Source organism: Tachyglossus aculeatus, chromosome 23, assembly GCF_015852505.1.
Source record: "Tachyglossus aculeatus isolate mTacAcu1 chromosome 23, mTacAcu1.pri, whole genome shotgun sequence".
NCBI lineage: Eukaryota > Metazoa > Chordata > Mammalia > Monotremata > Tachyglossidae > Tachyglossus > Tachyglossus aculeatus.
In genome coordinates, this window is record NC_052088.1 from 41,408,777 (window position 1) to 41,432,311 (window position 23,535).

Genomic DNA, 23,535 nt, shown 5'->3' on the forward strand with positions numbered 1-23,535 from the left:
TAAGTGCTTAATAAATGCCATTATTATTATTACTGAATAACTGTAAGGTTGCTTAGATCAGTGCTTTGCACATAGTAAGCGCTTAATAAATGCCACTATTATTCTTATTGAATAACTGTAAGGTTGCTCAGAACAGTGCTATGCACATAGTAAGCGCTTAATAAATGCCATTACTATTATTATTATGCCACTGAATAACGGTAAGGTCGCTCAGAACAGTGCGCTGCACATAGTAAGTGCTAAATAAATGCCATTATTATTATTATTGAATAACTGTAAGGTTGCTCAGAACATTGCTTTGCACATAGTAAGCGCTTAATAAATGCCATTATTATTATTATTATGCCATTGAATAACTGTAAGGTTGCTTAGGAAAGTGCTCTGCACATAGTAAGCGCTTAATAAATGCCATTACTATTATTATTATGCCACTGAATAACTGTAAGGTTGCTCAGAACAGTGCTGTGCACGTAGTAAGCGCTTAATAAATGCCATTATTATTATTATTATGCCACTGAATAACTGTAAGGTTGCTTAGAACAGTGCTTTGCACATAGTAAGCGCTTAATAAATGCCATTATTATTATTATTATGCCACTGAATAACTGTAAGGTTGCTTAGAACAGTGCTTTGCACATAGTAAGCGCTTAATAAATGCCATTATTATTATTATTATGCCACTGAATAACTGTAAGGCTGCTCAGAACAGTGCTCTGCACATAGTAAGCGCTTAATAAATGCCATTATTAATATTATTATGCCACTGAATAATTGCAAGACTGCTCAGAACAGTGCTTTGCACATTGTAAGCGCTTAATAAATGCCATTACTATTATTATTATGCCACTGAATAACTGTAAGGTTGCTCAGAACAGTGCTTTGCACATAGTAAGCACTTAATAAACGCCATTATTATTATCATTATGCCACTGAATTACTGTAAGGTTGCTTAGAACAGTGCTTTGCACATAGTAAGTGCTTAATAAATGCCATTATTATTATTATTGAATAACTGTAAGGTTGCTCAGAACAGTGCTTTGCACATAGTAAGCGCTTAATAAACGCCATTATTATTATGCCACTGAATAACTGTAAGGTTGCTCAGAACAGTGCTCTGCACATAGTAAGCGCTTAATAAATGCCATCATTATTATTATGCCATTGAATAACTGTAAGGTTGCTTAGAACAGTGCTTTGCACATAGTAAGTGCTTAATAAACGCCATTATTATTATTATTATACCATTGAATAACTGTAAGGTTGCTCAGAACACTGCTTTGCACATAGTAATCGCTTAATAAATGCCATTATTATTATTATTATGCCACTGAATAACTGTAAGCTTGCTTAGAACAGTGCTTTGCACAAAGTAAGTGCTTAATAAATGCCATTATTATTATTATTATGCCATTGAATAACTGTAAGGTTGCTCAGAGCAGTACTTTGCACATAGTAAGCGCTTAATAAATGCTATTACTATTATTATTATGCCACTGAATAACTGTAAGGTTGCTCAGAGCAGTGCTTTGCACATAGTAAGTGCTTAATAAATGCCATTGTTATTATTATTATTATGCCACTGAATAACTGTAAGGTTGCTCAGAACAGTGCTGTGCACATAGTAAGCGCTTAATAAATGCCATTACTATTATTATTATGCCACTGAATAACTGTAAGGTTGCTTAGAACAGTGCTTTGCACATAGTAAGCACTTAATAAACGCCATTATTATTATTATTATGCCACTGAATTACTGTAAGGTTGCTTAGAACAGTGCTTTGCACATAGTAAGTGCTTAATAAATGCCATTATTATTATTATTGAATAACAGTAAGGTTGCTCAGAATAGTGCTTTGCACATAGTAAGCACTTAATAAATGCCACTATTATTATTATTATTGAATAACTGTAAGGTTGCTTAGAACAGTGCTTTGCACATAGTAAGCGCTTCATAAATGCCATTATTATCATTATTATGCCACTGAATAACTGTAAGGTTGCTTAGAACAGTGCTTTGCACATAGTAAGTGCTTAATAAATGCCATTATTATCATTATTATGCCACTGAATAACTGTAAGGTTGCTTAGAACAGTGCTTTGCACATAGTAAGCGCTTAACAAATGCCATTATTATTATTATTGAATAACTGTAAGGTTGCTCAGAACAGTGCTTTGCACATAGTAAGCGCTTAATAAATGCCATTACTATTATTATAATGCCACTGAATAACTGTAAGGTTGCTTAGAACAGTGCTTTGCACATAGTAAGCACTTAATAAATGCCACTATTATTATTATTGAATAACTGTAAGGTTGCTCAGAGCAGTGCATTGCACATAGTAAGCGCTTAATAAATGCCATTACTATTATTATTATGCCACTGAATAACTGTACGGTTGCTTAGAGCAGTGCTTTGCACATAGTAAGCGCTTAAATGCCATTATTATTATTATTATGCCACTGAATAACTGAAAGGTTGCTCAGAACAGTGCTTTGCACATAGTAAGCGCTTAATAAATGCCATTATTATTATTATTATGCCACTGAATAACTGTAAGGTTGCTTAGAACAGTGCTTTGCACATAGAAAGCGCTTAAATGTCATTATTATTATTATTATGCCACTGAATAACTGTAAGGTTGCTCAGAACAGTGCTTTGCACATAGCAAGTGCTTAATAAATGCCATTATTATTATTATTGAATAACTGTAATGTTGCTCAGAACAGTGCTTTGCACATACTAAGCGCTTAATAAATGCCATTACTATTATTATTATGCCACTGAATAACTGTAAGGTTGCTCAAAGCGCTTAATAAATGCCATTATTATTATTATTATGCCATTGAATAACTGAAAGGTTGCTCAAAGTGCTTAATAAATGCCATTATTATTATTATTATGCCATTGAATAACTGAAAGGTTGCTCAAAGCGCTTAATAAATGCCATTATTATTATTATGCCACTGAATAACTGTAAGATTGCTCAAAGCGCTTAATAAATGCCATTATTATTATTATTATGCCATTGAATAACTGAAAGGTTGCTCAAAGTGCTTAATAAATGCCATTATTATTATTATGCCATTGAATAACTGAAAGGTTGCTCAAAGTGCTTAATAAATGCCATTATTATTATTATGCCACTGAATAACTGTAAGGTTGCTTAGAACAGTGCTTTGCACATAGTAAGCACTTAATAAACACCATTATTATTATTATTATGCCACTGAATAACTGTAAGGTTGCTCAGAACAGTGCTTTGCACATAGTAAGTGCTTAATAAATGCCATTATTATTATTATTATGCCATTGAATAACTGAAAGGTTGCTCAAAGTGCTTAATAAATGCCATTATTATTATTATTATGCCATTGAATAACTGAAAGGTTGCTCAAAGTGCTTAATAAATGCCATTATTATTATTATTATTATGCCACTGAATAAGTGTACGGTTGCTTAGAACAGTGCTTTGCACATAGTAAGTGCTTAATAAACACCATAATTATTATTATTATGCCACTGAATAACTGTAAGTTTGCTTAGAACAGTGCTCTGCACATAGTAAGCGCTTAATGAATGCCATTATTATTATTATTATGCCACTGAATTACTGTAAGGTGACTCAGAACAGTGCTTTGCACATAGTAAGCGCTTAATAAATGCCATTATTATTATTGAATAATTGTAAGGTTGCTCAGAACAGTGCTTTGCACATAGTAAGCGCTTAATAAATGCCACTATTATTATTATTGAATAACTGTAAGGTCGCTCAGAACAGTGCTTTGCACATAGTAAGCGCTTCATAAATGCCATTACTATTATTATTATGCCACTGAATAACTGTAACGTTGCTTAGAGCAGTGCTTTGCACATAGTAAGTGCTTAATAAATGCCATTATTATTATTATTGAATAACTGTAAGGTCGCTCAGAACAGTGCTTTGCACATAGTAAGCGCTTCATAAATGCCATTACTATTATTATTATGCCACTGAATAACTGTAACGTTGCTTAGAGCAGTGCTTTGCACATAGTAAGTGCTTAATAAATGCCATTATTATTATTATTGAATAACTGTAAGGTTGCTCAGAACAGTGCTTTGCACATAGTAAGCGCTTCATAAATGCCATTATTATTATTATTGAATAACTGTAAGGTCGCTTAGAACAGTGCTTTGCACATAGTAAGCGCTTAATAAGTGCCATTATTATTATTATTGAGTAACTGTAAGGTTGCTCAGAACAGTGCTTTGCACATAGTAAGCGCTTAATAAACGCCATTATTATTATTATGCCACTGAATTACTGTAAGGTGACTCAGAACAGTGCTTTGCACGTAGTAAGCGCTTAATAAATGCCATTATTATTATTATTGAATAACTGTAAGGTTGCTTAGAACAGTGCTCTGCACCTAGTAAGCGCTTAATAAACGCCATTATTATTATTATTATGCCACTGAATAACTGTAAGGTCGCTCAGAACAGTGCTCTGCACATAGTAAGCGCTTAATAAATGCCATTATTATTATTATGGAATAACTGTAAGGTTGCTCAGAACAGCGCTTTGCACATAGTAAGCGCTTCATAAATGCCATTATTATTCTTATGCCATTGAATAACTGTAAGGTTGTTATGGGCGGAGCGGGTGTCTACCAACTTTTGTCCTCTTCCGGGCGCTTAAGACAGTGCCCCGCACCTGGCAAGCACTCAGTAGATACCACCGACCCACTGATCCTACAAGGAAATTGGGCCTTCGCCCAGCCTACTTACAGTCTCTGGTCGCGGAGGCTGAGCATCCGCTTCATAGTCGCGTATTTCTTGGCTTTCTTTTGTTTCCCCTGTGAACAGAAGCTCTGGGATTAGATGGGGTTCGGAAAACCCGGGAATTCCCGGGAATTCCCGCCCTCCCGGGGACTTCCCGCCCCACTGGAGGGGGGAAAAAGTGGGAAAATCCCTCTTGGGATTCCCTCCCCTTCCCCAGCCTGACTATAAGCCCCTGCGGGCAGGGAACGTGTGTGTACCGTCCTGTCCCGAGCGCTTAGTACACTGCTCTGCGCACCGTAAGCGCTCAATAAGTACCATCTTACCTCCTTCCCTTCCCCACAGCACCTGTATATATGTATATATAATAATAATAATAATAATGGCATTTGTTAAGCGCTTACTATGTGCCAAGCACTGTTCTAAGCGCTGGGCGGGGGTACAAGGTGATCAAGTTGTCCCACGGGGGGCTCACAGTTTTAATCCCCATTTTACAGATGAGGGAACTGAGGCTCAGAGAAGTTAAGTGACTGGCCTAAGGTCACACAGCAGACATGTGGCGGAGCCGGGGTTCGAACCCATGACCTCTGACTCCAAAGCCTGGGCTCTTTCCACTGAGCCCTTAACAAATGCCATTATTATTATTATTATTATTATTATTATTATTATTATTATTATTATTCTGTGTGCCTCAGTGACCTCATCAGTAAAATGGGGATGAAGACTGTGAGCCCCCCGTGGGACAACCTGATCACCTTGTATCCCCTCCAGTGCTTAGAACAGTGCTTTGCACATAGTAAGCACTTAATAAATGCCATTATTATTATTATTATTCTCTGTGCCTCAGTTCCCTCATCTGTAAAATGGGGATGAAGACTGGGAGCCCCACGGGGGACAACCTGATCACCTTGTACCCCGCCTCCAGCGCTTAGAACAGTGCTTTGCATATAGTAAGCGCTTAATAAATGCCGTCATTATTATTATTATTATTATTATTCTGTGTGCCTCAGTTCCCTCATCTGTAAAATGGGGATGAAGACTGGGAGCCCCACGGGGGACAACCTGATCACCTTGTATCCCCTCCAGCGCTTAGAACAGTGCTTGGCACATAGTAAGCGCTTAATAAATGCCATCATCATTATCATTATTATTATTATTCTCTGGGCCTCAGTTCCCTCATCTGTAAAATGGGGATGAAGACTGGGAGCCCCCACGGGGGACAACCTGACCACCTTGTAACCTCCCCAGCGCTTAGAACAGTGCTTGGCACATAGTAAGCGCTTAATAAATGCCATTATTATTATTGTTATTATTATTATTCTCTGGGCCTCAGTGACCTCATCTGTAAAATGGGGATGAAGACTGTGAGCCCCCACGGGGGACAACCTGACCACCTTGTAACCTCCCCAGCGCTTAGAACAGTGCTTGGCACATAGTAAGCGCTCAATAAATGCCATTATTATCATTATTATTAGGATTATTAATAAAAAGGGGCTCGCGTCCTCGCCCTGTCACTCACCATGCCGACGCGCCTCAGACTCCCGCCTAGGCCCGGGCCACTTCTGGCGTGGCCTCTGACGTCACTTCCGCCACACAACACGGGGGGAAACCGGAAGTGAGGCAGCCCCGATCTCGGCAGGACAGGAAGTGTGGCGAGTCGGGGAGTGTGGCGAACCGGAAGTAAGGCTGCTCCAACACGGCGGGACAGGAAGTGAGGCAGCCCCGATCTCGGCCGGGACGGAAGTGTGGCGAGTCGGGAAGTGTGGCGAACCGGAAGTGTGGCTGCCCCAACACGGCGGGACCGGAAGTGAGGCCGCCCCTCTCTGCCAGACCGGAAGTGTGGCGAGTCGGAAGTGTGGCGAGTCGGAAGTGTGGCCAACCGGAAGTGTGGCTGCCCCGACCCGGCGGTACCGGAAGTGAGGCCGCCCCGACCCCCAGGCGGCGGAAGTGGCGGGAGCCGGAGCCGTGGCCGTCCGGGTAAGGCCGGGCCTGCTGGCCATTCATTCGGTCGTATTTACTGAGCGCTCGCTGTGTAAAAAAGCACTGTACTAAGCGCTCCTGGGCGCGCAGCACTGGGCTGGGCGCTCCCGAGGGGCCGCCGTCACCGAATGGGCCACCCCAGAGGTGTATGGGGCTCTTACTGGGGGCTGGGCACTGTACTAGACGCTTGGCCCCATCACCGAATGGGTCACCGCAGAGGTGTATGGAGCGCTTACTGGGGGCTGAGCACTGTACTAGACGCTTGGCCCGGGGCACTATCACCGAATGGGTCACCACAGAGGCGTGTGGAGCGCTTACTGGGGGCTGAGCACTGTACTAGACGCTTGGCCCGGGGCCCCATCACCGAATGGGCCACCACAGAGGTGTATGGAGCGCTTACTGGGGGCTGAGCACTGTACTAGACGCTTGGCACCATCACCGAATGGGTCACCGCAGAGGTGTATGGAGCGCTTACTGGGGGCTGAGCACTGTACTAGACTCCTGGGAGGACACACTGTCCCTGAATGGGTTACCAGTGAGGTGTATGGAGCGCTTACTGGGGGCTGAGCACTGTACTAGACGCTTGGCCCGGGGCACTATCACCGAATGGGTCACCACGGAGGCGTATGGAGCGCTCACTGGGGGCTGGGCACTGTACTAGACGCTTGGCCCGGGGCACCATCACCGAATGGGCCACCACAGAGGCGTATGGAGCGCTTACTGGGGGCTGAGCACTGTACTAGACGCTTGGCACCATCACCGAATGGGTCACCCCAGAGGTGTATGGAGCGCTTATTGGGGGCTGAGCACTGTATTAGACGCTTGTCCCGGGGCACCATCACCGAATGGGTCACCGCAGAGGTGTATGGAGCGCTTACTGGGGGCTGAGCACTGTACTAGACGCTTGGCAGGGGGTACCATCACCGAATGGGTCACCACAGAGGCGTATGGAGCACTCACTGGGGGCTGAGCACTGTACTAGACGCTTGGCCCCATCACCGAATGGGTCACCACAGAGGTGTATGGAGCGCTTACTGGGGGCTGAGCTCTGTCCTAGGCGCTTGGCAGCGGGCACCATCACCGAATGGGTCACCACAGAGGCGTATGGAGCGCTTACTGGGGGCTGAGCACTGTACTAGACGCTCGGCCCGGGGCCCCATCACCGAATGGGTCACCACAGAGGTGTGTGGAGCGCTTACTGGGGGCTGAGCACTGTACTAGATGCTTGGCAGGGGGTACCATCACCGAATGGGTCACCACAGAGGCGTATGGAGCACTCACTGGGGGCTGAGCACTGTACTAGACGCTTGGCCCCATCACCGAATGGGTCACCCCAGAGGTGTATGGCGCGCTTACTGGGGGCTGAGCACTGTACTAGACTCCTGGGAGGGGACACTGTCCCTGAATGGGTTACCAGTGAGGTGTATGGAGCGCTTACTGGGGGCTGAGCACTGTACTGGACGCTTGTCCCGGGGCGCCATCACCGAATGGGTCACCGCAGAGGTGTGTGGAGCGCTTACTGGGGGCTGAGCACTGTACTAGATGCTTGGCAGGGGGTACCATCACCGAATGGGTCACCACAGAGGCGTATGGAGCGCTTACTGGGGGCTGAGCACTGTACTAGATGCTTGGCACCATCACCGAATGGGTCACCACAGAGGTGTATGGAGCTTTTATTGTGTGCTGAGCAGTGTACTAGACGCCTGGCCCGGGGCGCCATCACCGAATGGGTCACCACAGAGGCGTATGGAGCGCTTACTGGGGGCTGAGCACTGTACTAGACGCTTGTCCCGGGGCCCCATCACCGAATGGGTCACCAGAGAGGTGTATGGAGCGCTTACTGGGGGCTGAGCACTGTACTAGACTCCTGGGAGGGGACACTATCCCTGAATGGGTCACCAGTGAGGTGTATGGAGCGCTTATTGGGGGCTGAGCACTGTACTAGACGCTAGGCCCGGGGCCCCATCACCGAATGGGCCACCACAGAGGTGTATGGAGCGCTTACTGGGGGCTGAGCACTGTACTAGACGCTTGGCACCATCACCGAATGGGTCACCAGAGAGGTGTATGGAGTGCTTACTGGGGGCTGAGCTCTGTACTAGACGCTTGGCCCGGGGCCCCATCACCGAATGGGTCACCACAGAGGTGTATGGAGCGCTTACTGGGGGCTGAGCACTGTACTAGACTCCTGGGAGGACACACTGTTCCTGAATGGGTTACCAGTGAGGTGTATGGAGCGCTTACTGGGGGCTGAGCACTGTACTAGACGCTTGGCCCGGGGCGCCATCACCAAATGGGTCGCCAGAGAGGTGTATGGAGCGCTTACTGGGGGCTGAGCACTGTACTAGATGCCTGGGAGGGGACACTGTTCCTGAATGGGTTACCAGTGAGGTGTATGGAGCTCTTAACAGTGTGCTGAGCACTGTACTAGATGCTTGGCCCGGGGCACTATCACCGAATGGGTCACCCCAGAGGTGTATGGAGCGCTTACTGGGGGCTGAGCACTGTACTAGACTCCTGGGAGGACACACTGTCCCTGAATGGGTTACCAGTGAGGTGTATGGAGCGCTTACTGGGGCCTGAGCACTGTACTAGACGCTTGGCCCGGGGCACTATCACCGAATGGGTCACCACGGAGGCGTATGGAGCGCTCACTGGGGGCTGGGCACTGTACTAGACGCTTGGCCCGGGGCCCCATCACCGAATGGGCCACCACAGAGGTGTATGGAGCGCTTACTGGGGGCTGAGCACTGTACTAGACGCTTGGCACCATCACCGAATGGATCACCACAGAGGTGTATGGAGCGCTTATTGGGGGCTGAGCACTGTATTAGACGCTTGTCCCGGGGCACCATCACCGAATGGGTCACCGCAGAGGTGTATGGAGCGCTTACTGGGGGCTGAGCACTGTACTAGACGCTTGGCAGGGGGTACCATCACCGAATGGGTCACCACAGAGGCGTATGGAGCACTCACTGGGGGCTGAGCACCGTACTAGACGCTTGGCCCCATCACCGAATGGGTCACCCCAGAGGTGTATGGCGCGCTTACTGGGGGCTGAGCTCTGTACTAGACTCCTGGGAGGGGACACTGTCCCTGAATGGGTTACCAGTGAGGTGTATGGAGCGCTTACTGGGGCCTGAGCACTGTACTAGACGCTTGGCACCATCACCGAATGAGTCATCACAGAGGTGTATGGAGTTCTTACTGGGGGCTGAGCACTGTGCTAGACGCTTGGCCCGGGGCACCATCACCGAATGGGTCACCGCAGAGGTGTATGGAGCGCTTACTGGGGGCTGAGCACTGTACTAGACGCTAGGCCCGGGGCCCCATCACCGAATGGGTCACCGCAGAGGTGTATGGAGCGCTTACTGGGGGCTGAGCTCTGTACTAGATGCCTGGGAGGGGACGCTGTTCCTGAATGGGTTACCAGTGAGGTGTATGGAGCGCTTACTGGGGCCTGAGCACTGTACTAGACACTTGTCCCGGGGCGCCATCACCAAATGGGTCACCACAGAGGTGTATGGAGCTTTTATTGTGTGCTGAGCACTGTACTAGACGCTTGGCAGGGGGCCCCATCACCGAATGGGTCACTACAGAGGTGTATGGAGCGCTTACTGGGGGCTGAGCTCTGTACTAGACTCCTGGGAGGGGACCCTGTCCCTGAATGGGTCACCACAGAGGCATATGGAGCGCTTACTGGGGGCTGAGCACTGTACTAGACGCTTGGCCCGGGGCCCCATCACCGAATGGGTCACCACAGAGGTGTATGGAGCGCTTACTGGGGGCTGAGCACTGTACTAGACTCCTGGGAGGGGACACTATTCCTGAATGGGTCACCAGTGAGGTGTATGGAGCGCTTACTGGGGGCTGAGCACTGTACTAGACGCTTGGCCCGGGGCACCATCACCGAATGGGTCACCACAGAGGTGTATGGAGCGCTTACTGTGTGCTGAGCACTGTACTAGACGCTTGGCCTGGGGCACCATCACCGAGTGGGTCGCCGCAGAGGTTTATGGAGCGCTTACTGGGGGCTGAGCTCTGTACTAGACTCCTGGGAGGGGGCACTGTCCCTGAATGGGTTACCAGTGAGGTGTATGGAGCGCTTACTGGGGCCTGAGCACTGTACTAGACGCTTGGCACCATCACCGAATGAGTCATCACAGAGGTGTATGGAGTTCTTACTGGGGGCTGAGCACTGTACTAGATGCTTGGCCCGGGGCACCATCACCGAATGGGTCACCGCAGAGGTGTATGGAGCGCTTACTGGGGGCTGAGCACTGTACTAGACGCTAGGCCCGGGGCCCCATCACCGAATGGGTCACCGCAGAGGTGTATGGAGCGCTTACTGGGGGCTGAGCTCTGTACTAGACGCCTGGGAGGGGACGCTGTCCCTGAATGGGTTACCAGTGAGGTGTATGGAGCGCTTACTGGGGGCTGAGCACTGTACTAGATGCTTGTCCCGGGGCGCCATCACCAAATGGGTCACCACAGAGGTGTATGGAGCTTTTATTGTGTGCTGAGCACTGTACTAGACGCTTGGCAGGGGGCCCCATCACCGAATGGGTCACTACAGAGGTGTATGGAGCGCTTACTGGGGGCTGAGCTCTGTACTAGACTCCTGGGAGGGGACCCTGTCCCTGAATGGGTCACCACAGAGGCATATGGAGCGCTTACTGGGGGCTGAGCACTGTACTAGACGCTTGGCCCAGGGCCCCATCACCGAATGGGTCACCGCAGAGGTGTATGGAGCGCTTACTGGGGGCTGAGCACTGTACTAGACTCCTGGGAGGACACACTGTCCCTGAATGGGTTACCAGTGAGGTGTATGGAGCGCTTACTGGGGGCTGAGCACTGTACTAGACGCTTGGCCTGGGGCACTATCACCGAATGGGTCACCACAGAGGCGTATGGAGCGCTTACTGGGGGCTGAGCATTGTACTAGACGCTTGGCATCATCACCGAGTGGGTCACCCCAGAGGTGAATGGAGCGCTTACTGGGGGCTGAGCACTGTATTAGACTCCTGGGAGGGGACACTATCCCTGAATGGGTTACCAGTGAGGTGTATGGAGCGCTTACTGGGGCCTGAGCACTGTACTAGACGCTTGGCATCATCACCGAATGGGTCACCCCAGAGGTGTATGGAGCGCTTACTGGGGACTGAGCACTGTACTGGACTCCTGGGAGGACACACTGTCCCTGAATGGGTTACCAGTAAGGTGTATGGAGCGCTTACTGGGGGCTGAGCACTGTACTGGACGCTCGGCCCGGGGCACCATCACCGAATGGGTCACCACAGAGGCATATGGAGCGCTTACTGTGTGCTGAGTACTGTACTAGACGCTAGGCCCGGGGCACCGTCACCGAATGGGTCACCGCAGAGGTGTATGGAGCGCTTACTGGGGGCTGAGCTCTGTACTAGACTCCTGGGAGGGGACCCTGTCCCCGAATTGGTCACATGTGGGGTGGATGGGGCTCTTACTGTGTGCTGAGCACTGTACTAGGCGCTGGGGTGGGGACACTATCCCTAAATTGGTCACCAGTGAGGTGTATGGAGCGCTTACCGGGGGCTGAGCACTGTACTAGGCGCTTGGGAGAGGACACTGTCCCTGAACGGTTCACAAGTGGGGTGTATGGAGCGCTTACTGTGAGCTGAGCACTGTACTAAGCGCTTGGGAGGGGACGCTGTCCCCAAATGGTTCACAAGTGGAGTGTATGGAGCGCTTACTGTGAGCTGAGCACTGTACTAAGCGCTTGGGAAGGGGACCCATCGCCAAATTGGTCACCAGTGGGGTGAATGGAGCGCTTTGTGTGGGCTGGGCACTGTACTAGGCGCTTGGGAAAGTACAATGCGACAGTGATACTGTATATTAATATATTCTGGGCCCACAGTGAGCCTACAGTCTAGAGGTGGGGGAGACAGATATCAATAATAATAATAATAATAATGGCGTTTGTTAAGCGCTTACTATGTGCGAAGCACTGTTCTAAGCGCCGAGGGGGGGATACAGGGCGATCAGGATGTCCCACGGGGGGCTCACAGTCTTCATCCCCATTTTCCAGATGAGGTCACTGAGGCCCGGAGAAGTGAAGCGAGTTGCCCGAAGTCAGCCAGCTGACAAGTGGTGGAGCCGGGATTCGAACCCACGACAAACCCGGGCTCGTCCCACTGAGCCCCGCCGCAAGACCGTGCGCCCGCTGTCGGGTAGGGACCGGCTCTCTGTGGTGCCAACTTGGACTTCCCAGGCGCTTAGTACAGTGCTCTGCACACAGGGAGCGCTCAGTAAATACGATTGATTGATTGATTAAGACAGATAGGGATATAAATGCAGCGGACGGGGAAGAGCAAGTCGGAGCGACGCGGAAGGGAGCGGGAGATGGGGAAAAACGGGGCTGGGTCCGGGAAGGCCTCTGGGAGGAGGTGTCCCCCCAATAAGGCCGTGAAGGGCCGGCGGCGGGGGAGAGTCATTTTCTGTGGGATGTGAGGCGCGGGGGTCCTGGGTTCGAATCCCGGCTCCGCCACTTGTCAGCTGGGTGACTTGGGGCGCAGTTGCTTCACTCCTCTAGGCCTCAGTTCCCTCATCTGGAAAATGGGGATGAAGACTGGGAGCCCCCCGTGGGACAACCCGATCACCTTGTCACCGCCCCAGCGCTTAGAACAGTGCTTGGCACATAGTAAGCGCTTAATAAATGCATCATTATTATTATTATTATTATTCCGGGACGGGGGAGAACGAGGCCCGGTGAGGAGGTGAGCGGCGGCCGAGTGTGTGGGTGGGATGGAGGAGAGAAGGGAGGTGAGGTAATAATCATCATCATCAATCGTATTTATTGAGCGCCTACTGTGTGCAGAGCACTGGACTAAGCGCTTGGGAAGTACAAGTTGGCAACATATAGAGGCAGCCCCTACCCGACAGCGGGCTCACAGTCTAAAAGGGGGAGACAGAGAACAAAACCAAACAGACCAAGAAAATAAAATAAATAGAATAGATATGTACGGTAAAATAAATAAATAAATAGAGAAATAAATGTGTACAAACATATATGCATATATACAGGTGCAATAATGGTAATTATTAAGCGCTAACTATGTGCAGAGCACCGTTCTAAGCGCTGGGGAGGTTGCAATAATAATAATAGTAATGATGGTATTTGTTCAGTGCTTACTATGTGCAAAGCACTGTTTTGAGCGCTGGGGAGGTTACAATAATAATAATAGTAATGATGAAGTGCTTACTATGTGCAAAGCACTGTTTTGAGCACTGGGGAGGTTACAATAATAATAATAATAATAGTAATGATGGTATTTGTTCAGTGCTTACTATGTGCAAAGCACTGTTCTGAGCGCTGGGGAGGTTACAATAATAATAATAGTAATGATGGTATTTGTTAAGTGCTTACTATGTGCAAAGGCACTGTTCTAGGCGCTGGGAAGGTTACAATAATAATAATAATAATAATAATAGTAATGATGGTATTTGTTCAGTGCTTACTGAACAAAGCACCGTTCTAAGTGCTGGGGAGGTTACAATAATAATAATAATAATAGTAATGATGGTATTTGTTCAGTGCTTACTATGTGCAAAGCACTGTTTTAAGTGCTGGGGTGGTTACAATAATAATAATAGTAATGATGGTATGTAAGTGCTTACTCTGTGCAAAGCACTGTTCTAAGCGCTGGGGAGGTTACAATAATAATAATAGTAGTAATGATGGTATTTGTTCAGTGCTTACTCTGTGCAAAGCACTGTTCTAAGCGCTGGGGAGGTTACAATAATAATAATAATAGTAATGGTGGTATTTGTTAAGTGCTTACTATGTGCAAAGCACCGTTCTGAGTGCTGGGGAGGTTACAATAATTATATTAATAGTAATGATGGTATTTGTTAAGCGCTTACTATGTGCAAAGCACCGTTCTAAGCGCTGGGGAGGCTACAATAATAATAATAATAATAATAGTAATGATGGTATTTGTTAAGCGCTTACTATGTGCAAAGCACCGTTCTAAGCGCTGGGGAGGTTACAGCAATAATAATAGTAATGATGGTATTTGTTCAGTGCTTACTATGTGCAAAGCACTGTTCTGAGCGCTGGGGAGCTTACAATAATAATAATAATAGTAATGATGGTATATGTTAAGCACTCACTATGTGCAGAGCACCGTTCTGAGCGCTGGGGAGGTTACAATAATAATAATAATAGGAATGATGGTATTTTTTAAGTGCTTACTAAGTGCAAAGCACCGTTCTAAGCGCTGGGGAGGTTACAATAATAATATAATAGTAATGATGGTATTTGTTCAGTGCTTACTATGTGCAAAGCACTGTTCTGAGCGCTGGGGAGGTTACAGTAATAATAATAGTAATGATGGTATTTAAGTGCTTACTATGTGCAAAGCACCGTTCTAAGCGCTGGGGAGCTTACAATAATAATAATAGTAATGATGGTATTTGTTAAGTGCTTACTATGTGCAAAGCACTGTTCTAAGCGCTGGGGTAGTAAGCGCTCAATAAATACGATTGATTGATTGATTGATTACAGCAATAATAATAGTAATAATGGTATTTAAGTGCTTACTATGTGCAAAGCACTGTTCTAAGCGCTGGGGAGGTTACAATAATAATAATAATAGTAATGATGGTATTTGTTAAGTGCTTACTATGTGCAAAGCACTGTTCTAAGCACTGGGGAGGTTACAATAATAATAATAATAGTAATGATGGTATTTGTTCAGTGCTTACTATGTGCAAAGCACTGTTCTAAGCGCTGGGGAGGTTGCAAGGTGATCAGGTTGTCCCACGGGGGGCTCACAGTCTTCATCCCCATTTTCCAGATGAGGTCACTGAGGCCCAGAGAAGTGACTTGCCCAAAGTCACCCAGCTGACGAGGGGCGGAGCCGGGATTTGAACCCACGACCTCGGACTCCAAAGCCCGGGCTCTTTCCCCGGAGCCACGCTGCTTCTAGGGGTAGGAGGGGACGAGGTGACGGAGAGGTTTAAAGCCAACGGTGAGGAGTTTTTATCTGATAGAGGGATGGAGGGGCAACCGCTGGAGGTTTTTTGAGGTGGGGGGTGACACGTACTGAACGTTTTTGTCGAAAAACGATCCGGGCCGCAGAGCGAAGCGTGGCCTGGCGTGGGGAGAGACAGAAGGCCGGGAACAAGGGGGCTGAAGCGGACGGAATCAATCAATCAATCAATCGTATTTATTGAGCGCTTACTGTGTGCAGAGCACTGTACTAAGCGCTTGGGAAGTTGGCAACATATAGAGTCAGTCCCTACCCAACAGTGGGCTCACAGTCTAGAAGGGGGATAGGATAATGATAATAATGGTGGCATTTATTAAGCGATCACATAGTAAGCGCTTAACCAATACCCTCATCATTATTATTATTAGGTGCGAAGCAGGTGATTCATTCATTCATTCATTCAGTCGTATTTATTGAGCGCTTACTGTGTGCAGAGCACTGGACTAAGCGCTTGGGAAGTTGGCAACCTATAGAGACAGTCCCTACCCAACAGTGGGCTCACAGTCTAGAAGGGGGATAGGATAATGATAATAATGGTGGCATTTATTAAGCGCTCACATAGTAAGCGCTTAACAAATACCCTCATCATTATTATTATTAGGTACAAAGCAGGTGATTCATTCATTCATTCATTCAGTCGTATTTATTGAGCGCTTACTGTGTGCAGAGCACTGGACTAAGCGCTTGGGAAGTTGGCAACCTATAGAGACAGTCCCTACCCAACAATGGGCTCACAGTCTAGAAGGGGGATAGGATAATGATAATAATGGTGGCATTTATTAAGCGATCACATAGTAAGCGCTTAACAAATACCCTCATCATTATTATTATTAGGTGCGAAGCTGGTGATTTATTCATTCATTCATTCAGTTGTATTTATTGAGCGCTTACTGTGTGCAGAGCACTGTACTAAGCGCTTGGGAAGTTGGCAACATATAGAGACAGTCCCCCACCTAACAGTGGGCTCACAGTCTAGAAGGGGGATAGGATAATGATAATAATGGTAGCATTTATTAAGCGCTCACATAGTAAGCGCTTAACAAATACCCTCATCATTATTATTATTAGGTGCAAAGCAGGTGATTCATTCATTCATTCATTCAGTCGTATTTATTGAGCGCTTACTGTGTGCAGAGCACTGGACTAAGCGCTTGGGAAGTTGGCAACATATAGAGACAGTCCCTACCCAACAATGGGCTCACAGTCTAGAAGGGGGATAGGATAATGATAATAATGGTGGCATTTATTAAGCGCTCACATAGTAAGCGCTTAACAAATACCCTCATCATTATTATTATTAGGTGCAAAGCAGGTGATTCATTCATTCATTCATTCAGTCATATTTATTGAGCGCTTACTGTGTGCAGAGCACTGTGCTAAGCGCTTGGGAAGTTGGCAACATATAGAGACAGTCCCTACCCAATAATGGGCTCACAGTCTGGAAGGGGGATAGGATAATGATAATGATAATAATGGTGGCATTTATTAAGCGCTCACATAGTAAGCGCTTAACAAATACCCTCATCATTATTATTATTAGGTGCAAAGCAGGTGATTCATTCATTCGTTCATTCAGTCGTATTTATTGAGCGCTTAGTGTGTGCAGAGCACTGGACTAAGCGCTGGGGAAGTTTTCAGCTAAGCCCTTGGTTTCCCGGTTTCTGAACATTTCGGTGGAGGTTTAGATCAATCCATCGATCGATCGATCGTATTTCTTGAGCGCTTACTGCGTGCGGAGCACTGTACTAAGCGCTTGGGAAGTACAAGGGGATCAGGTTGTCCCACGGGGGGCTCACAGTCTTCATCCCCATTTTACAGATGAGTGATCCTGTGAGCGCGGTAGCAGTTTGGATGGAGAGGAAGGGGCTTAGTATTTATTGAACGCTTACTGGGTTTTTTTTTTTAAATCTGTATTTATTTTTTATTTTTCGTCTGTAAAAATGGGGATTAAGACCGCGAGCCCCACGTGGGACAACTTGATCACATTGCATCCCCCCCCAGCGCTTAGAACAGTGCTTTGCACATAGTAAGCGCTCAATAAATGCCATTATTATTATTATTATTATTATTATTATTATTATTATTATTAGTGGGTGCAGAGCACTAAACGCTTCCGAGACTACAGTGGAATAGAGTAAGTAGATAGGGGCCTGGGTTCAAGAGGCACCTTGAGACCTTGGGAGCCCCAGATTTGAGAAGCGGCGTGGCCCCGTGGAAAAGAGCCCGGGCTTTGGAGTCAGCGGTCATGGGTTCGAATCCTGACTCTGGCAATCGTCAGCTGGGTGACTTTGGGCACAGTCGCTTAATAATAATAATAATAATAACGGCATTTATTAAGCGCTGACTATGTGCAAAGCACCGTTCTAAGCGCTGGACTTCTCTGAGCCTCAGTTCCCTCATCTGTCAAATGGGGATGAAGACTGTAAGCCCCCCGTGGGACAACCCGATCACCTTGTAACCTCCCCAGCGCTTAGTACAGTGCTTGGCACGTAGTGAGCGCCTAATAACCGCCGTCGTCATCCTTATTAATCAGCCCTCGTGGACGCCCTCCTGCCCTTCGGCAACGGACCCTTGGGGAAGAGACCGCCCGTCCTCGGGAGACGGGACATGGGAGCGGGAATAATTGCCCGGATTCCCGCGAGGGAATGAGGCAGAAGCGGCGCTTGGAAAGCCGCTCTCCACAGACCGCGGTATTCGTTAAGCGCTCACTACATGCCAGGCACCGTACTAAAGCGCCGAGGTGGAGACAATCAATCAATCAATCAATCAGTCGTATTTATTGAGCGCTTCCTGTGTGCAGAGCACTGTACTAAGCGCTGGAGAAGTACAAGTTGGCAACATCTAGAGACAGTCCCATCCCGATGGATGGATAGAAACCATAGAAAGGATAACGGAAGAGCCGTTAGGAAGGCGTGGACGGACATCCGCGTGGCTCAGTGGAAATGACCTTTGGAGTCAGAGGTCACGGGTTCGAATCCCGGTTCGAACCCCAGCCCCGCCGCTTGTCTGCTGTGTGGCTTTGGGCAAGTCACTTCTCTGTGTGCCTCAGTGACCTCACCTGAAAAACGGGGATTAAGATCGTGAGCCCCACGTGGGACAACTCGTTCACCCTGTGTGTCCTCCCCCAGCGCTTAGAGCAGTGCTGTGCACATAGTAAGTGCTTAGCAAATACCAAAATTATTAATTATTATTATTATCTCAACCCAAGGAGGGTCGGCTGTGGTATTGCAACGAGAAAGACCACCTCCCTGTCGTCGGAGCTGAAAAACAGAAGGGTCGCAGGCTTAGCGTAACTGAGGTACTTGTTAATTTCTGGCGCCTAGACAAGAGGAGCAGATCCCACCCGGGGCTCACAGTCTGAGGACGGGGGGCTATTGACTCCCCGTTTTGCTAATAATAATAATAATAATAATAATAATAATAACAATAATAATAATAATAACAATAATAATGATAATGATAATAATAGTGGTATTTGTTAAGCGCTTACTACGTGCAGAGCACTGTACTAAGCACTTGGGAAGTCCAAACTGGTAACATATAGAGACATGGGGAAACTGAGGCACCGAGAAGTGAAATGACCGGCCCAAGGTCACACGGGCGTAGGCCTTCGGACTCCCGGAAACGTGCTCTTCCCACCAGGCCGGGCGGCTCCTCACGCGTGGCTTTGGAGACGGGGGTCAGGGGTTCGAATCCCCGGCTCAGCCGTGTGACTTTGGGCCGGTCACTTCGCTTCTCCGGGCCTCAGTTCCCTCATCTGTGAAATGGGGATGAAGACCGTGAGCCCCCCCGTGGGACAACCTGATCTCCCTGTAACCTCCCCGGCGCTTTGCACGTCGTAAGCGCTTAATAAATGCCATCATTCATCCATCCAGGTCATTCAAACATTCATCCAGGTCTGTGAGTCAGGAGGCCTGGATTCTACTCTCAAGGGCCTCGGTTTCCTCATCTGGGAAACGGGAGCTAAATAGCCTTAACAAATGCCATCATTATTATTATTATTATTATTAGCCGGTCTCCCATCCCCTCCAAACTCCGATTCCCCAGTTGGGACCGTGTCCGGGCTGAATGTTTTGCATCATCCCCATGGCTTGACGCCCAGTAAGGTCTCAACAAATACCACCGTCATCGTTCAGGGAATTAAATGATAGCCCCTCTCACAGACAGTCTGTTACATCGTACTCTCCGAGGCGTTCAGTACACCGCTCCGCACCCAGGAAGCGCTCAGTCAATGCGATCGACGATTTTGTTCCAACCACGTGCGATCAATATGATCAATATGTTGCCAATTTGTACTTCCCAAGCGCTCAGTACAGTGCTCTGCACACAGTCAGCGCTCAATAAATACGATTGATGATGATGATGCGTTGCGCTGGAGGGGCGGGGGACTGCGTCCTCTTGGGAATTTAGGTTAATAATAATAAATAGCAGAAATCCGGGACACATTCCCGGGTTTTCTGTCACTGGCTCAGTGGCGGTCTTGGATTCAATCAGTCGTATTTAATCAGCCGTATTTATTATCATCATCATCATCATCATCAATCGTATTTATTGAGCGCTTACTATGTGCAGAGCACTGTACTAAGCACTTGGGAAGTACAAATTAGAGAAGCAGCGTGGCTCGGTGGAAAGAGCCCGGGCTTTGGAGTCAGAGGTCATGGGTTCGAAGCCCGACTCCACCACATGTCTGCTGTGTGACCTTGGGCAAGGCATTTAACTTCTCTGCGCCTCAGTTACCTCATCTGTAAAATGGGGATTAAGACTGTGAGCCCCACGTGGGACAACTTGATCATCCTGTATCCTCCCAGCGCTTAGAACAGTGCTCTGCACATAGTAAGCGCTTAATAAATGCCATTATTATTATTATTATTATTACAAATTGGCAACATATAGAGACAGTCCCTACCCAACAGTGGGCTCACAGTCTAAAAGGGGGAGACAGAGAACAAAACCAAACATGCTAACAAAATAAAATAAATAGAACAGATATGTACAAGTAAAATAAGTAAATCAATAGAGTGATAAATATGTACAAACATATATACAGGTGCTGAGCGCTTACTGTGTGCAGATTTGTGTTGCCAATTTGTACTTCCCAAGCGCTTAGTACAGTGCTCTGCACATAGTAAGCGCTCAATAAATACGATGGATGATGATGATGCAGAGCACACAGCCCGTGACCCCGCGTCTTCCCGTCAGGGCGGCGGAGAAACGCTCCCGCGGGGTAAAATTCCAAGTCCAATTCCATGGAGCCGGAATTGGCGGGAGCTTGGTGGTTAAAGTTCGGAAAACCCGGCCGGGCCCTCGGGTTTGAGGCCGTTCGCTTCCCGCGATGGGCCTTCCCAGGTGCTTTTGCCGACCCTGGCAACGGGTAGCGAATGCCCATTTTCCAGATGAAGGAACCGAGGCCCGGAGACCGTGACTCCCCCGAGGTCACACGGCGGACCGGTGGCGGAGCCGGGATAAAGATCCAGGTCTTCGGACTCCCGGGCCCATGCTTTAATGATAATTTTGATATTTGTTAAGCGCTTACTACGGGCAAGGCACTGTTCTAAGCGCTGGGGAGGTTACAAGGTGATCAGGTGGTCCCACGGGGGGCTCACAATCTTAATCCCCATTTTACAGATGAGGGAACTGAGGCACAGAGAACTCCACGATATGATTGAAACATCTCGTTGGGCCTCACTGGAAACGTAAGGGCAGAATATTTTGTTCTAGTTAATAGAGCTGACAACTACTATTTTTCCCCCCAATATTCATTCATTCAGTCGTATTTATTGAGCGCTTACTGTGTGCAGAGCACTGGACTGAGCGCTTGGGAAGTCCAAGTGGGCAACATATAGAGACGGTCCCTACCCAACAGTGGGCTCACAGTAGCAGAAAAACCCAACTTTTATGGAAAAATCAGGTTTGTAACTGTAAGCTAGGTCGGTTTGGAGATGGAAAACCACCCAGAGAAGCAGCGTGACTCAGTGGGAAGAGCCCGGGATTGGGAGTCAGAGGTCGTGGGTTCTAATCCCGGCTCCGCCGCTTTTAGACTGTGAGCCCACTGTTGGGTAGGGACCGTCTCTATATGTTGCCAACTTGGGCTTCCCAAGCGCTTAGTACAGTGCTCTGCACACGGTAAGCGCTCAATAAATACGACTGACGATGACAAGTCATTTAACTTCTCTGGGCCTCGTCTGTGAAATGGGGATTCAAACTGTGAGCCCCGTGTGGGGCAACCCGATCACCTCGTGTGTGTCCCCCGGCGCTTAGAACAGTGCTTTGGACATAGTAAGTGCTTAATAAATGCCGTCATTATTATTATTAAACATTCTCCTCTCTTCCTGTAGCACATAGTAAGCGCTTAACAAATACCGTCGTTATTATTATCTGCTGATTACCGAAAGAAGCCCATGTTGATTTTTTTTTTTAATGGTATTTTTCAGCACGTACTCTGCGCCCTGTGCTAAGCACTGGGCTACAGACAGGCTAATCAGTTTGTAAAAGCGCTCAGTACAGTGCCGCGCTGTCCTAAATACCATCGAATGAATGGCGCCGTCCAGGTCCCACATGGGGCTCACAGCCTCAATCCCCGTTTTCCAGATGAGGTAACCGAGGCCCAGGGGAGAAACGTGACCCGCCCAAGGTCTCCCAGCAGACAATAAAATAATAATAATGACATTTATTAAGCGCTTACTATGTGCAAGGCACTGTTCTAAGCACAGGGGGGGATCCAAGGTGATCAGGTTGTGCCACGGGGGGCTCACAGTCTTCATCCCCATTTGACAGATGAGGGAACTGAGGCCCAGAGGAGGTAAGTGACTTGCCCAAAGTCACCCAGCTGACAAGCGGCGGAGCGGGATTCGAACCCAGGCCCTCTGAGCCCCCGGCCCGGGCTCTACCCACTAGGTCCCGGCTGCTTCTCATTTATCGCTTAGAACAGTGCTTTGCACATGGTAAGCGCTTAACAAATACCATCATTATTATTATTATTATTATTATTATTATTATCCGTAGAAATGCCCCAATTCCTAAAGCTCCCTCCTCCATCCTTTTCAGCGCAGTTTCTAGCCCGTTGTTTGGGATCCCCGAGGAATATTGAGCCGATCGAGGAGATTTATTCCTGGCTCATCCCGGGGAGTCTCCCGTGAGGAATCGTGACAGGCCGGTGAATCAGAGAAGGCAGTTCGCAACCCACACGGAACAGTTCGGGGCTGATCACCAGATAATAATAATAATAACGATGGCATTTATTAAGCGCTTACTATGTGCAAAGCACTGTTCTAAGCACTGGGGAGGTTACAAGGTGATCAGGTTGTCCCACGGGGGGCTCACAGTCTTCATCCCCATTTTACAGATGAGGTCACTGAGGCCCAGAGAAGTGAAGTGACTTGCCCAAAGTCACCCAGCTGACAATTGGTGGGGCCGGGATTTGAACCCACGACCTCTGACTCCAAAGCCCGGGCTCTTTCCACCGAGCCATGCTGCTTCTCTGTGGGGAGAACCGAACGGCTTTCAGTTGCGTGGGCCCCTCGGCTCGTCCGAGTCCGTCAATCAGTCAATCAATCAATCGTATTTATTGAGCGCTTACTGTGTGCAGAGCACTGTACTAAGCGCTTGGGAAGGACAAATCGGCAACATATAGAGACAGTCCCTACCCAGCAGCGGGCTCACAGTCTAAAAGGGGGAGACGGAGAACAAAACCAAACAAACTAACAAAATAAAATAAATAGAATAGATATATACAAGTAAAATAAATAAATAGAGTAAAAAATATGTACA

General features: G+C 47.8%; 2 protein-coding genes across 4 annotated transcripts in view; one reads left to right on the forward strand and one right to left on the reverse strand.

Moving 5' to 3' along the window:
- The window catches only part of FCF1 (FCF1 rRNA-processing protein), a 34,363-nt gene extending 28,006 nt beyond the window's left edge, over nucleotides 1–6,357 (reverse strand). Inside the window, exons 1-2 of the mRNA XM_038765648.1 lie at nucleotides 6,279–6,357; nucleotides 4,769–4,836 (exon numbers count right to left, since the gene is read on the reverse strand). Coding sequence (XP_038621576.1) covers nucleotides 4,769–4,836; nucleotides 6,279–6,281 — 71 coding nt within the window. The 5' untranslated portion in view covers nucleotides 6,282–6,357. The remainder of the gene's footprint in view (nucleotides 1–4,768; nucleotides 4,837–6,278) is intronic.
- Nucleotides 6,358–6,686: 329 nt separating this feature from the next.
- Nucleotides 6,687–23,535, forward strand: part of AREL1 (apoptosis resistant E3 ubiquitin protein ligase 1) — a 77,482-nt gene continuing 60,633 nt past the window's right edge. For 2 of the 3 annotated variants that reach the window (XM_038765733.1, XM_038765736.1), the window contains exon 1: nucleotides 18,997–19,066. The gene's annotated coding sequence lies outside the window, so the exon portion shown is untranslated. Of the gene's footprint in view, nucleotides 6,737–18,996; nucleotides 19,067–23,535 lie in introns of those variants that run through there. The other variant, XM_038765734.1, reaches the window with a different exon arrangement.